We start from the raw sequence: 14365 nt of genomic DNA, 5'->3' as shown, positions 1-14365 counted from the left end.
AGGCTTTTTCCCCAGGGTGCAAGTGTCAATTACAAGGGGGCACAGGTTCAAGATGAGGGGGGAAAGTTTAAGGAAGATGGGCGGGGAAGTTTTTCACACAGAGAGTGGTGGGTGCCTGGAACCAGAGGAGATGATGGAAGCAGGCACATTAGCAACATTTATGACGCATCTGGATGGGTGCATGAATAGGGAGGAAATAGAGGGGTACGGACCGAGTAAGGGCAGAAGGTTTTTTCTTTAGTTTAGTTAGGGCATCATGGTCGGCACAGGCTTGGAGGGCCGAAGGGCCTGTTCCTGTACTGCACTTTTTCTTTGTTCTTTGAACCATTGGCTCTATTCTCTCTCCACAGATTTAAATTGCCCCTTAGTTTCCAAAGATGTGTAGGTTAGGTGGATTGACCATGCTAAATTGCCCCTTAGTGTAAGCTAGGGCGATGAGCAGGATAAATACATGGGGTCATGGGGATTGGGTGGGCCTGGAGAAGATGCTCTTTCGGAGAGTCGGTGTAGACTTAATGGGCTGAATGGTCTCCTTTTGCACTGCAGGGGTTCGGTGATTCAAATGGCACGCACCCATAGACCTGACCAAACAGGAGTGATTGATTCCCTTCCTTGAGAAGAAGGAAGGAATTAGATGATGTTACAGCTAAAAGCTGGACACCTTTTAGTCGCAGAAGACTTTACAATTCTAAGCCAGTATCTCTCTATTCTTTGTTTCATTCATTCATGGGACATGGGCGTCGCTGGCTGGGCCAACATTTATTGCCCATCCCTAATTGCCCTTGGAGGGCAGTTGAGAGTCAACCACATTGCTGTGACTCTGGAGTCACACGTAGGCCAGACCGGGTAAGGACAGCAGATTTCCTTCCCTAAAAGGACATTATTGAACCAGATGGGTTTTTCCAACAATCGACAATGGTTATCGGTAGATTCTTAATTCCAGATATTTTAAATTGAATTCAAATTCCACCATCTGCCGTGGCGGGATTCGAATCCGGGTCCCCAGAACGGTAGCTGAGTTTCTGGATTAATAGTCCAGCGATAATATCACGAGGCCATCGCTTCCCCTCTTCCTGGAATAACAATTCGTTACAATAATAAAGAGAAGCCACTAAACTCTTGACCCAGAGCAGCCGGACAATGATTACCACATTACCACCTTGCCTTGTTTGCGTTGCTCACAGTAAGTTGAGTGCGATGTATCCATTATTTTCTAACCATATTAGGATAATTCAGTACCATTCAATCTCGTTTCAAACTTGGCTGGATTCGATTCCCCCTGTGGTTAATTTTATCGCTGTCCTCTTCGGCAAGTCTAATCTGCAATATTACGAGCTGACATTTCATATGTCAAGCTGTCGTCACTTCTAGAAGATTCCGTTTCTGTTGGAACCCATCCAAGTGCCCCACCTCAGGGTGGCTCAGTGAAAACCGAAAGTGCTGGAATCCGCCCGGCCGGACCAGCAGCAACTGTGGCGGGAGAACCAGTTAGCCTCTCAGGAACGAAGAACTTGCCCCAGAAATGGGAGATAGATGTATAGAATCCCTACAGTGCTGGAGGCCGTTTGGCCCATTGATTCTGCACTGATTCTCCAACAGAGCATCCCACTCAGCCCCAAAACCCTGCACATTTAGCATGGCCAATCCACCTAACCCACACATCATTGAACATTAGGGGGCAATTTGGCACGGCCGATCCACCTAACCTGCACATCTTTGGACACTAAGGGGCAATTTAGCATGGCCAATCCACCTAACCTACACATCTTTGGACACTAAGGGGCAATTTAGCATGGCCAATCCACCTAACCTACACATCTTTGGACACTAAGGGGCAATTTAGCATGGCCAATCCACCTAACCTACACATCTTTGGACACTAAGGGGCAATTTAGCATGGCCAATCCACCTAACCTGCACATCTTTAGATACTAAGGGACAATTTAGCATGGCCAATCCACCTAAGCTGCACATCTTTGGACACTAAGGGGCAATTTAGCATGGCCAATCCACCTAACCTGCACATCTTTAGATACTAAGGGGCAATTTGGCATGGCCAATCCACCTAACCTGCACATCTTTGGACACTAAGGGGTAATTTAGCATGGCCAATCCACCTAACCTGCACATCTTTAGATACTAAGGGGCAATTTAGCATGGCCAATCCACCTAACCTGCACATCTTTAGATACTAAGGGACAATTTAGTATGGCGAATCCACCTAACCTGCACATCTTTGGACACTAAGGGACAATTTAGCATGGCCAATCCACCTAACCTGCACATCTTTGGACACTAAGGGGTAATTTAGCATGGCTAATCCACCTAACCTGCACATTTTTAGATACTAAGGGGCAATTTAGCATGGCCAATCCACCTAACCTACACATCTTTGGACACTAAGGGGTAATTTAGCATGGCCAATCCACCTAACCTGCACCTCTTTGGCGACTAACGGGCAATTTAGCACGGCCAATCCACCTAACCTGCACATCTTTGGACACTAAGGGGTAATTTAGCACGGCCAATCCACCTAACCCACACATCTTTGGACACTAAGGGGTAATTTAGCACGGCCAATCCACCTAACCCGCACATCTTTGGCCACTAAGGGGTAATTTAGCATGGCCAATCAACTTAACCTACACACCTTTGGCGACTAAGGGGCAATTTAGCATGGCCAATCCACCTAACCTGCACATCTTTAGATACTAAGGGGCAATTTAGCATGGCCAATCCACCTAACCTGCACATCTTTAGATACTAAGGGACAATTTAGTATGGCGAATCCACCTAACCTACACATCTTTGGACACTAAGGGGCAATTTAGTATGGCCAATCCACCTAACCTGCACATCTTTGGACACTAAGGGGTAATTTAGGATGGCTAATCCACCTAACCTGCACATTTTTAGATACTAAGGGGCAATTTAGCATGGCCAATCCACCTAACCTGCACCTCTTTGGCGACTAACGGGCAATTTAGCACGGCCAATCCACCTAACCTGCACATCTTTGGACACTAAGGGGTAATTTAGCACGGCCAATCCACCTAACCCACACATCTTTGGACACTCAGGGGTAATTTAGCACGGCCAATCCACCTAACCCGCACATCTTTGGCCACTAAGGGGTAATTTAGCATGGCCAATCAACTTAACCTACACACCTTTGGCGACTAAGGGGCAATTTAGCATGGCCAGAATTGAACCCAGGTCCCTGGTGCTGTGAGGCAGCAGTGCTAACCAGTGTGCCACCATTTTAGAGATCCAATGTTCTAATGATCTAGGCAAGGACTGAGTTGGGGTGGGGGTGGGAGTGTTAATGTCATGTCAATTGCAGTGTTACGGTTAAGATAAACAGCTGATGGGTATCAGGTGTCTGTGAGCGCCTATAAACAGGGGATGGCCGGGACACTGGATTGGATGAAATGGGAGCTGTGAGGCTCAACATAGCAATAAACTCCCTCAAGGAAGAGAAGCCCAGTGTGTTGATTTCTGCTTCACTGTGCTGGGGGTGGGGGGGCGGGGAGGTGGGGAGGGGGTGGAAGGGGGCAAGTGAGGAAGCAAAGGGGAAAGGTTACAAAATCAAGGCAATAGAAGGAGCTAGGTTTCAGGACAGAGTGGAGGACAGGAATGATTAACAGCACAAGGCTATTGATAATGGGACAGGAAATGAGAGGTTCTGGGGAAGTATAAGTGGTAATGGGAGAAGGACAGAGGCGGAGGGAAGCATGAGAAATCTGGCAAAGTGGGAATGCTCCCATGTCCTGGGAATGTGGGTAAACCAATCACTGGTCAAACCCTACACCTGCCGACCAGGGTTTTGGCAAGGCTGGTCGGAAGAGGGGCTAAGATAGAGAGAGAATCTGGTGAAATGGTGCGGTGACAATAATCTCTCCCTCAATGTCAGTAAAACAAAGGAGATCGACATCGATTTCACGAAGCGTAATGGAGGACATGTCCCTGTTTACATCAACGGTAATGAAGTGGAGATGGTCGAGAGCTTCAGGTTTCTAGGTGTCCAGATCACCAACAATCAGTCCTGGTCCCTCCACCCCAACGCTATAGTTAAGAAAGCCCCACCAATGCCTCTACTTTCTCAGGAAATCTGGCGTGTCCACTACGACTCTCACCAATTTTTACAGATGCACCATAGAAGTCATTCTTTCCAGGTGTATCACAGCTTGGTATGGCTCCTGCTCTGACCAAGTCCGCAAGAAACTACAAAGGGTTATGAATGTAGCCCAGTCCGTCATGCAAACCAGCCTCCCATCCATTGACTCTGACTGCACTTCCCGCTGCTTCGGGAAGCATAATCAAGGACCCCACGCACCCCGGACATTCCCTCTTCCACCTTTTTCCGTCGGGTTAAAAGATACGAAAGTCTGAGGACACGTACCAACCGACTCAAGAACAGCTTCTTCCCTGCTGCTGTCAGACTTTTGAATGGACCTACCTCGCACTAAGTTGATCTTTCTCTACGCTCTAGTTATGACTGTAACACTACATTCTGCACTCTCTCCTTTCCTTCTCTATGAACGGTATGCTCTGTTTGTGTAGCGTGCAAGGAACAATACTTTTCACTGTATGTTAATACATGTGACAATAATAAATCAAATCAATTCATAGAATCCCGATAGTGCAGAAAGTAATGGAACTTTTGATGGGGCAAGAAAGGGTTAACGCACTGTGAAATTTGTCACGGAAACATCTCCAAAAGCTAAGGGAGTTAGAAAGCTAACGATCGTTAACACGGTGGCACAGTGGTTAGCACTGCTGCCTCACAGCGCCAGGGACCCGGGTCCGATTCCCGGCTTGGGTCACTGTCTGTGCGGAGACTGCACATTCTCCCCCGTGTCTGCGTGGGTTTCCTCCGGGTGCCCCGGTTTCCTCCCACAATCCTGAAAGATGTGCGGGTTAGGTTGATTGGCCATGCTAAAATTGCCCCTGAGCGTCAGGGGGATTGGCGAGGTAAATATGTGGGGTTACAGGGATAGGGTGGGATTGTGGTCGGTGCAGACTCGATGGGCCGAACGGCCTCCTCCTGCACTGTAGGGATTCTATTCTATAAATTCTTTGACCTAATAGTTGAATGAAAGGTAGTAATTGTCTTTGTGATTCTTCTGAGGCGGTTGCTTTAGACTCTGCTCTTACCTACGGATGACTAATTGAGCCAATGATTAATTTCTTCATATTTTACTGTGCAAATTATCACCTTCCAGTGAAAGGTATACTTAGGAGTCATAAAAGATGAAGTGATTTAATGTTGCCCTCAATTCTTCATCCTTCAGGTAATGATGTGGTTCGATTCTTTGCTTGACAACTGTGACCTTTCTCGAACTTTCTCTTATTCAACTTTCTCCGTCGATTGTTGTTGCCCCCGGAACCCCCTCCCCACCGACCCCCCCAAAAAAACCCACCCATTCCAAGTGGCCACTTAGTCGAAAGGAAATTCCTGCGCATTCCGGAATCTGAAACCAAAACGGAAAATGCCGGAAAGTCTCAGCAGGTCTGACAGCGTCTGTGAAGACAGAGAATAGAGCCAACGTTTCGAGTCTGGGTGACCCTTCGTCAGAGCCGCTCTGAGGGCGAAATCTTAACAAAAAGTTGTTGTGTCCAGCGGGAAATCCGGTCCGTTCTCACTCCAGATCTCACAACATTCTGCCAAAAAAAATCCAAAGGAGGGGGCATTTCACGCCGTCACGCAGGGGCGGTGGGGGTGGGCGGAGGGGGCAGAGAGCGAAATAGAGAGAGAGAGAGACAGAAAGAGAAACAGAGAGAAACAGAGAGAGAGAGAGAGAAAGAGAGAGGAAAAATAGCCGGAGAGAGACAAAGAGAGAGAGAGAGAGAAACAGAGAGAGACAAAGAGAGACAGGGAGAGAGACAAAGAGAGAGAGAGAGACAAAGAGAAACAGAGAGAGAGAAAGAGAGAGAGGAAAAACAGCCAGAGAGAGACAAAGAGAGAGAGAGAGAGAAAGAGAGAGAGGAAAAACAGCCAGAGAGAGACAAAGAGAGAGAGAGAGAGAAAGAGAGAGAGGAAAAACAGCCAGAGAGAGACAAAGAGAGAGAGAGAGAAAAACAGAGAGCGAGAAACAGAGACAAAGAGAGACAGAGAGAGAGAGACAAAGAGAGAGACAAAGAGAAACAGAGAGAAAGAGAGAGAGGAAAAACAGCCAGAGAGAGACAAACAGAGAGAGAGAAAGAGAGACAAAGAGAGTGAGAGAGAGAGAGAGACAAAGAGAAACAGAGAGAGAGAAAGAGAGAGAGGAAAAACAGCCAGAGAGAGACAAAGAGAGAGAGAGAAACAGAGAGAGAGAAAGAGAGACAGAGTGAGAGAGAGAGAGAGACAAAGAGAGAGAGAAAGAAAGAAAGACAAAGGGAGTGAGAGAGAGAGAGAGAGAGCAAAGAGAGAGAGAGAGACAAAGAGAGAGAGAGAGACAGATAAACAAAGAGGGTGAAACAGAGAGAGAGACAAAGGGAGAGAGAGAAACAGAGAGGGACAGAGAATCATAGAATTGTAAAATTCCTACAGTGTGGAAGGAGGCCATTCGGCCCATTGAGTCTGCACCGACAACAATCCCAACCAGGCCGTACTGTACAACCCCACACATTTACCCCGCTAATGGAATCCCCCTAACCTACACATCCCGGGATACTAAGGGGTCATTTAGCATGGCCAATCAACCTAACCCGTACATCTTTGGACTGTGGGAGGAAACTGGAGCACCCGGAGGAAACCCACGCAGACACGGGGAGAACGCGCAGACTCCACACAGACAGTGACCCAAGCCAGGAATTGAACCCGGGTCCCTGGCGCTGTGAGGCAGCAGTGCTAACCACTGAGAGAGAGAGAGGGCGGGATTTTCCGGCCGCCCCAAGGCTGGAAATTCCCGCCTAAGGTCAATGGAACTTTGCAAGGTCCATCCCTGCCCGCTACAATTCCCATGGTGGGTGGAACGGGAAAACTCCGCCTAGAGAGAGAGAGACAGAGAGAGAGAAAGAGGAAGAGGGGGAAAGTGAGACAGAGAGACAGAGACAATGGAGCCAAAAAGAGAGAGAAGAGGGAGAGAGAGAGGGAGACAGAGAAAAAGAGAGAGAAGGACAGAGACAGAGAGGGAGAGAGGCAGAGACAGAGAGAGACAGAGAGAGACACAAAGACAGAGACACAGAGAGAGAGAGAGAGACGACAGAGAGAGAGAAATAGAGACAGTGAGGGAGAGAGGCAGAGACAGAGAGAGAGACAGAGAGAGACAGAGAGAGAGAGAGACAGACAGACAGAAAGAGAGAGAGAGAAACACAGAGAGAGAGAGAGATAGACAGAGAGAGAGAGAGACAGAGACAGAGAAAGAGAGAGAGACAGAGACAGAGAGAGAAAGACAGATTCGACAGAGAGAGAGAGAGACAGAGAGACAGAAAAGAGAGAGAGAGAGAGACAGAGCGAGGCAGAGAGAGAGACTCAGAGACAGACACAGACACAGAGAATGAGGGGGGTGAACCTCAAAGATGGAGGCAACCTCCCTCCAATTTCTTAAACCTTTGAATAAAAAGCCACTCTCAGTGTTGCCAGGACATCATTTCCACCTGAGGCTACAGCGAAGAGCCGATAGTCGGAGAGGGCTACCTCCCAGCAGCTGGCCAGTTGCCCAACAGCTCCGGGGCCATAGGCTGACGGGAAAATTCTAGAAGAATTCCTCGGGGGGTCAACGAGCTGTGATAATCTGTGACCTTTCCTCACTCGGGCAAATCCATTCCTCTTTGTTCCGCCTCTAACACGCTCTCCTTGTTTTCACACTAGGGAAAGTTTACGTGGGCAACAAGCAAGACATTGCGGAGAAGAGAATCCCCGAACTCAACATCTACATGAAGGTGGGTCATCGCTTCAGAAGCTGCTTGCTTCTTCCTTATCCCTCTATCTCTGTCCCCTTCTCATTCCTGTCTCTCTCACTCTCTTCATCTCATTCTCTTTATTCTGCCTCTATCCTTCTCTGACTCTGCCTCTCCCTTTCTGAAATTGCTGCAAAAACACACATGCTGTCAAAGTTTTTCATCTTGCGCTCATCAGGAAAGATGCAAAAATACCAAATTTCAAAGGGAGCAACAATTTGTACTGCACGAGGAAAGGGGTGCCGATTGGCTGTCGAGTCTACTCTGATTGGTTGAGAAGTCACTGTCACTGAGGTCAGAGTCCGAGAATTCCCTCCCTAACAGCACAGTGGATGTACCTACACCACATGGACTGCAACAGTTCAAGCAGGCAGCTCACCCCCACCTTTTCAAGGGGCAATTAGGAATGGGCAAAAAATGTTGACCTAGCCAGCGATGCCCACATCCCATAATTTTTTTAAATATTATCTCCGAGGGCCATTAACATAGAAACATAGAATCCCTACAGTGCAGAATGAGGCCATTCAGCCCATTGAGTCTGCACCAACAAGAATCCACCCAGGCCCCATCCCCATAGCCCCACAAATTTAACTCGCTAATCCCTCTAGCCTACGCATCCCAGGACAGTAAGGAGCATTTTAGCATGGCCAATGCTCCTAACCCACACGTCTTTGGAGTGTGGGAGGAAACCGGAGCACCCGGAGGAAACCCACGCAGACATGGGGAGAGCGTGCAGACTCCGCACAGACAGTGACCCAAGCCGGGAGTCGAACCCGGGTCCCTGGCACTGTGAGGCAGCAGTGCTAACCATTGTGCCACCGTGCTGCCCAGTTTGGAGGATTTTCTTCCCCAGAAAGTAGTGGTGGCTGGGTCATTGAAGGGATTCAATGCAGGGGTGGGACAGATTTTTGAAAAAGGAAGGAGTCAAGGGTTATGGGGGGGGTGGGGGGCAGGCAGGAAAGTGGGGATAAGACCACAACCTGTTCAGCCATGATTTTACTGAGTGGCTCGAAGGGCCGAATGGCCTACTCCTGCTCTGACATTTTGTGATCCTTCGTAGTCACCCAAACAACACCATTAAAAAGCAGATTATTTGGTCACCTGGAGGAATGTGCAAGGTAACGAGCAGAAGGCGGGGCAATGTCACTTGGCGCATTGCTCATTCGAAGAGCCAGCACAAAATGTGATGGACTGAATGGCCTCTTCCTGTACTGTAACAATTCGCTCTGTGATCCTGTGTCCCTATTGCTGCTAATGGGATCTTGCTGTATGCAAATTGGCTGCTGTATTTCCCACATTAATACAGTGACATTTCATAGAATCCCCACAGTGCAAAAGAAGGCCATTTGGCCCATTGGGTCCGCACCGACTCTCCGACAGAGCATCCCACCCAGGCCGTATTCGCCATAACTCCACATATTTACCTCATTAATCCCCCGAACCTGCACACCTTGGGACACTAAGAGGCAATTTAGCACGGCCAATCCACCTAACCTACACATCTTTGGACACTAAGGGGCAATTTAGCACGGCCAATCCACCTAACCTACACATCTTTGGACACGAAGGGGCAATTTAGCACGGCCAATCCACCTAACCTACACATCTTTGGACACTAAGGGGCAATTTAGTGTGGCCAATCCACCTAACCTGCACATCTTTGGACACGAAGGGGCAATTTAGCACGGCCAATCCACCTAACTTGCACATCTTTGGACACTAAGGGGCAATTTAGCATGGCCAATCCATCTAATCTACACATCTTTGGAGTGTGGGAGGAAACCCACGCAGACACGGGGAGAACGTGCAGACTCCACACAGACAGTGACCCAAGCTGGGAATCGAGCCCGGGTCCCTGGCGCTGTGAGGCAGCAGTGCTAACCACTGTGCCACCGTGCCGCCTTCAAAACCACTTCATTGGCCCTTTGAGATGTTTTGGGATTGTGATAGATATATATATCTATATATAAAGCCAATGTCTTTCACTCAAACGCCCTTTGTCGAATTATGGTTTTATTCCTCGACTGAAATGAAATGTTATATTTTTTCCACTGATGACTCATCTCTGTGCTTGTTTCTGCATCGTCTGTACACACCCTCGCTTTCTCGGAGCACATTAATACACTCGACTACCTTTCACTATTGGTTGAGGAAATGTTTCTGATAAATACACTCACCTCTCCGCAGATGCCAATTTAACCTGCTGTGTGGATTGGGTGCCTTGAGGGCAGCCATTATCTGCTCCAGAAACATCTTTAGAAGTCCTTTGCCCACCCCGGTGGTTGTTGAGGCCTACCCTGCCTGGGATTCCATTAAAACCCAGGGGTGTGTGTGTATGTGTGTGTGTGTGTGTGTATGTGTGTGTGTGCGTGTGTGAGTGTGTATGTGCGTGTGTGAGTGTGTGCGTGTGTGAGTGTGTGTGTGTATGTGTGCGTGTGTGAGTGTGTGTGTGCGTGTGAGTGTGTGTGTGTGCGTGTATGAGTGTGTGCGTGTGTGTGTGTGTGTGCATGTGTGAGTGCGTGTGTGTATGTGAGTGTGTGTGTGTATGTGCGTGTGTGCATGTGTGAGTGTGTGTGTGTGTGTGTTCTCAATTAACTTTGTCTCTCTGCTCTGTCTGCTCTACAGACGCCAACGCAGACAGCCCAAGAATGTGTGAATCCTATCGAATATGCCTCTCTCCCATTGCAGCATTTCTCACACCAGTCTAGGCAACACTATGGTGACAGGCTCTTCAGGATTTGGATAGTGGCGGCACTGTGGCACAATGGTTAGCACTGCTGCCTCACTGCACCAGAGACCCAGGTTCAATTCCGGCCTCGGGTGACTGTCTGTGTGGAGTTTGCACGTTCTCCCCATGTCTGCGTGGGTTTCCTCCAGGTGCTCCGGTTTCCTCCCGCAGTCCAAAGATGTGCAGGTTAGTTGAATTGGCCATTCTAAATTGCCCCTCAGTGTCCAAAGATGTGCAAGTTAGGTGGATTGGCCATGCCAAATTGTCTTAGTGTCCAAAGATGTGCAAGTTAGGTGGATTGGCCATGCTAAATTGCCCCTTAGTGTCCAAAGATGTGCAGGATAGGTGCATTGGCCATGCTAAATTGCCCCTTAGTGACCAAAGATGTGCAGGATAGGTGCATTGGCCGTGCTAAATTCTCCCTCAGTGTACCCGAACAGGCACCGGTGTGTGGCAACTAGGGGATTTTCTCAGTAATCTCATTGCAGTGTGAATGTAAGCCTATTTGTGACTAATAAATAAACTTTAAATTGCCCCTTAGTGTCCAAAGATGTGCATGTTAGGGGGATTGGCCGTGCTAAATTGCCCCTTAGTGTCCAAAGATGTGCAGGTTAGGGGGATTGGCCGTGCTAAATTGCCCCTTGGTGTCCAAAGATGTGCAGGTTAGGGGGATTGGCCGTGCTAAATTGCCCCTTAGTGTCCAAAGATGTGCAGGTTAGGGGGATTGGCCGTGCTAAATTGCCCCTTAGTATAAGGGTGATCAGTGGGGTAAATACGTGGGGCTATGGGGATAGGGGCTAGGTGGGCTCGATTGGCCAAATGGCCTCCTTCTGCACTGTTGGAATTCTATGATTCTCAGTTTTAACATCAGTGCGATAAATTAAATCTGAATGATATTTCCTTCTGTGCTGATCATTTTCTAATATTGAACGGAATTCTAGAAACTTCTGGAACTGTCAGTCTGGGTTCTCCTTGACGAAGATCTCCGCATATTCTTCCATCAAACGGTCAAGGATTCTGAGCATGTCCCACGGTCACTACGGAGACTGAGGCCGACTACCCAGAGAGTGTAAGTAACTGCGCCAACTAAAGGTCCCCCGAGCCCGGAATGTTCTTCCTACCGTCAGCACGTCCGCTGTTATTTGGCTGCCACGTTGCCCTAAAGGAATTTAGGAAAAACTGGCATTAACTTGCAAGTTCATCTCGGGACACTTTATTGAATGCTTTTCCAGAATCCATGGCCTAAAGGTTTGCCAAGGAGCGCATCTCTGCCAAGCCAGCACTCCCCAGGCCGTGTCAGGCTGTAACCAGCATAGATTGGTACAAAGGTGGGACATTCGCCATCATTTGGGTGGGAGGGCCACCTTGGGAAGGCTGCGAGCCAATTGGATTGGCCGGCAGCTCTCCAACTCCAGGCACAGCGCTGCAGTGGCCAGAAGAGGCACTGCAGCTCGCTGCCTGGAATGAGGCTATGGGACGGCAAGCGGCAGAGGCCTCAGGGCAAGGGAGTGGGTTTTTTTGTATTCACTCATGGGACGTGGGCGTCGCTGACTGGCTATTGTCAGAATGGAGTTACGGGGATAGGGCCTGGGCGGGATTGTTGTCCGTGCAGACTCATAGAATCATAGAATCCCTACAGTACAGAAGGAGGCCATTTGGCCCATTGAGGCTCCTGTATTGTAGGGATTATAGTAGAATCATAGAATCCCTACAGTACAGAAGGAGGCCATTCGGCCCATTGAGGCTCCTGTACTGTAGGGATTATACTAGAATCATAGAATCCCTACAGTATAGAAGGAGGCCATTCGGCCCATTGAGGCTCCTGTACTGTAGGGATTATACTAGAATCATAGAATCCCTACAGTACAGAAGGAGGCCATTCGGCCCACAATCCCACCCAGGCCCTATTCCCATAAGCCTCATTGACTCTGCTAATCCCCCTCACACTAGGGGCAATTTAGCATGGCCAATCAACCTAACCCACACATCTTTCAGACTGTGGGAGGAAATCGGAGCACCCGGAGGAAACCCACGCAGACACGGGGAGAATGTGCAAACTCCACACAGGCAGTGACCTGAGGCCGGAATCGAACCCGTGTCCCTGGCGCTGTGAGGCAGCGGTGCTAACCACTGTGCCACCGTGCCACCCACAGATTCTATGATCTATGAGAGACTCACCCACACTTCGAATTTTTTTTTTGGAGTAGGGCCTGAAAGATGTTGGCAAGGTTTGCCCCTCGGAGATCGGGGTGCCATTTTTAAAGGGCACGCCAATCTCCAGGCGACCCTACACCCCGCCCCCCGCCCCCTCCACCCCCCACTCGCCAGCTAAGAGACCACCCCGTCCAGCTCACTGGCATCAGACCCCCACAACCCCTTCCCCTCTTGCTGGTGGCAGCACAGCCCTTCCTCTAAGTGAGTGACACCCCATTGTGGGGTCACTAAATGCCCCTCCCCTTGAGAAACAAACCCCTCCCCCCCAATGCCTTACCTTTCAGGAGCACCCTTTATGCCCCCACCCCCTTCAGATCACCCCCATGGGCATTGCCAACCTGGCACCTCGGCAGTGCCAGCCAGGCAGTGCCACCTGGGAGGTTGGCCCTGCCAGGGTGTCACGGGGCATTGCCAGGGCACTACCCAGCCATTTCCCTGACCGCCCGCAGGCTCCAATGACCTCCAAGCCCCCCTTCCTGCGTGACCATCATGAGTGGACCCCCTTTGTGGAGACCCCTAGTGGTCAGCGCCAGATTCCTGCTGCACCGGAAGGTTGGAGATTTTCCAAAGCTGGGAGAATCTGACTCCAAACCCACCCTGCTTATTTAAGTAATTATTTAAATATGCTGATCTGAACCAGATCACGTTGGGGCGTGGGAGCTGGGAGGATCACTCACCAGCGATTCTGTGGCCCCAGTGTGATTTGCACATGAACCAGAGAATCGCGTCCGTTATCTTAACTTCAAATAACCCAATTTTCCAAACACCACAGGATTTAAAGAGGGCCTTCCAGGATCCCACAGGGCTCCCCTACGTGTCTTTCCATCAACGAAGTAATCTTGAGATGTTCAGGAAAACACATCCAACCGGTTTGCACACAGCAAGATCCCACAATCAGCAACATGATAACATGCAGATCATCTGTTTCTGTGATGTTGGTCTTGATTGGTATTGGGTGGCACAGTTGTTAGCACTGCTGCCCCACCGTGCCAGGGACCTGGGTTCGATTCCGGTCTCGGGGTCACTGTCTGTGCAGAGTTTGCACGTTCTCCCCGTGTCCGTGTGGGTTTCCTCCGTGTGCTCCGGTTTCCTCCCACACTCCAAAGATGGAGTTAGGTGGATTGGCCATGCTAAATTGTCCCTCTCTGTCCAAAGATATGCTGGTTAGGTGGATTGGCCATGCTAAATTGCCCCTTAGTATCCAAAGATGGGCAGGTTAGGTGGATTGGCCATGCTAAGTTGTCCCTCTCTGTCCAAAGATGTGTAGGTTAGGTGGATTGGCCATGCTAAATTGCCCCATAGTGTCCCAAGGTGTGTAGGTTAGGTGGATTGGCCATGTTAAGTTACGCCTTAGTGACCAAAGATGTGCAGGTTAGGTGGATTGGCCATGCTAAATTGCCTCTTAGTGTCCAAAGATGGGCAGGTTAGGTGGATTGGCCATGCTAAATTGTCCCTTAGTGTCCAAAGTTGTGTAGGTTAGGGTGGATTGGTCATGCTAAATTGTCCCATAGCGTCCCAAGGTGTGTAGATTAGGTG

At 49.3% G+C, this 14365-nt stretch overlaps 1 protein-coding gene across 1 annotated transcript in view; it reads left to right on the top strand.

The window, feature by feature from the left end:
* Positions 1–14365, top strand: part of ncf4 (neutrophil cytosolic factor 4) — a 62508-nt gene that overhangs the window by 16600 nt on the left and 31543 nt on the right. Inside the window, exons 4-5 of the mRNA XM_078237481.1 lie at positions 7799–7869; positions 11557–11684. Coding sequence (XP_078093607.1) covers positions 7799–7869; positions 11557–11684 — 199 coding nt within the window. The remainder of the gene's footprint in view (positions 1–7798; positions 7870–11556; positions 11685–14365) is intronic.

Source organism: Mustelus asterias, chromosome 21, assembly GCF_964213995.1.
Source record: "Mustelus asterias chromosome 21, sMusAst1.hap1.1, whole genome shotgun sequence".
Taxonomy (NCBI): Eukaryota; Metazoa; Chordata; class Chondrichthyes; order Carcharhiniformes; family Triakidae; genus Mustelus; species Mustelus asterias.
The sequence above is the reverse complement of the archived record's forward strand: the minus strand, read 5'-3'. Positions and strand labels throughout refer to the sequence as shown.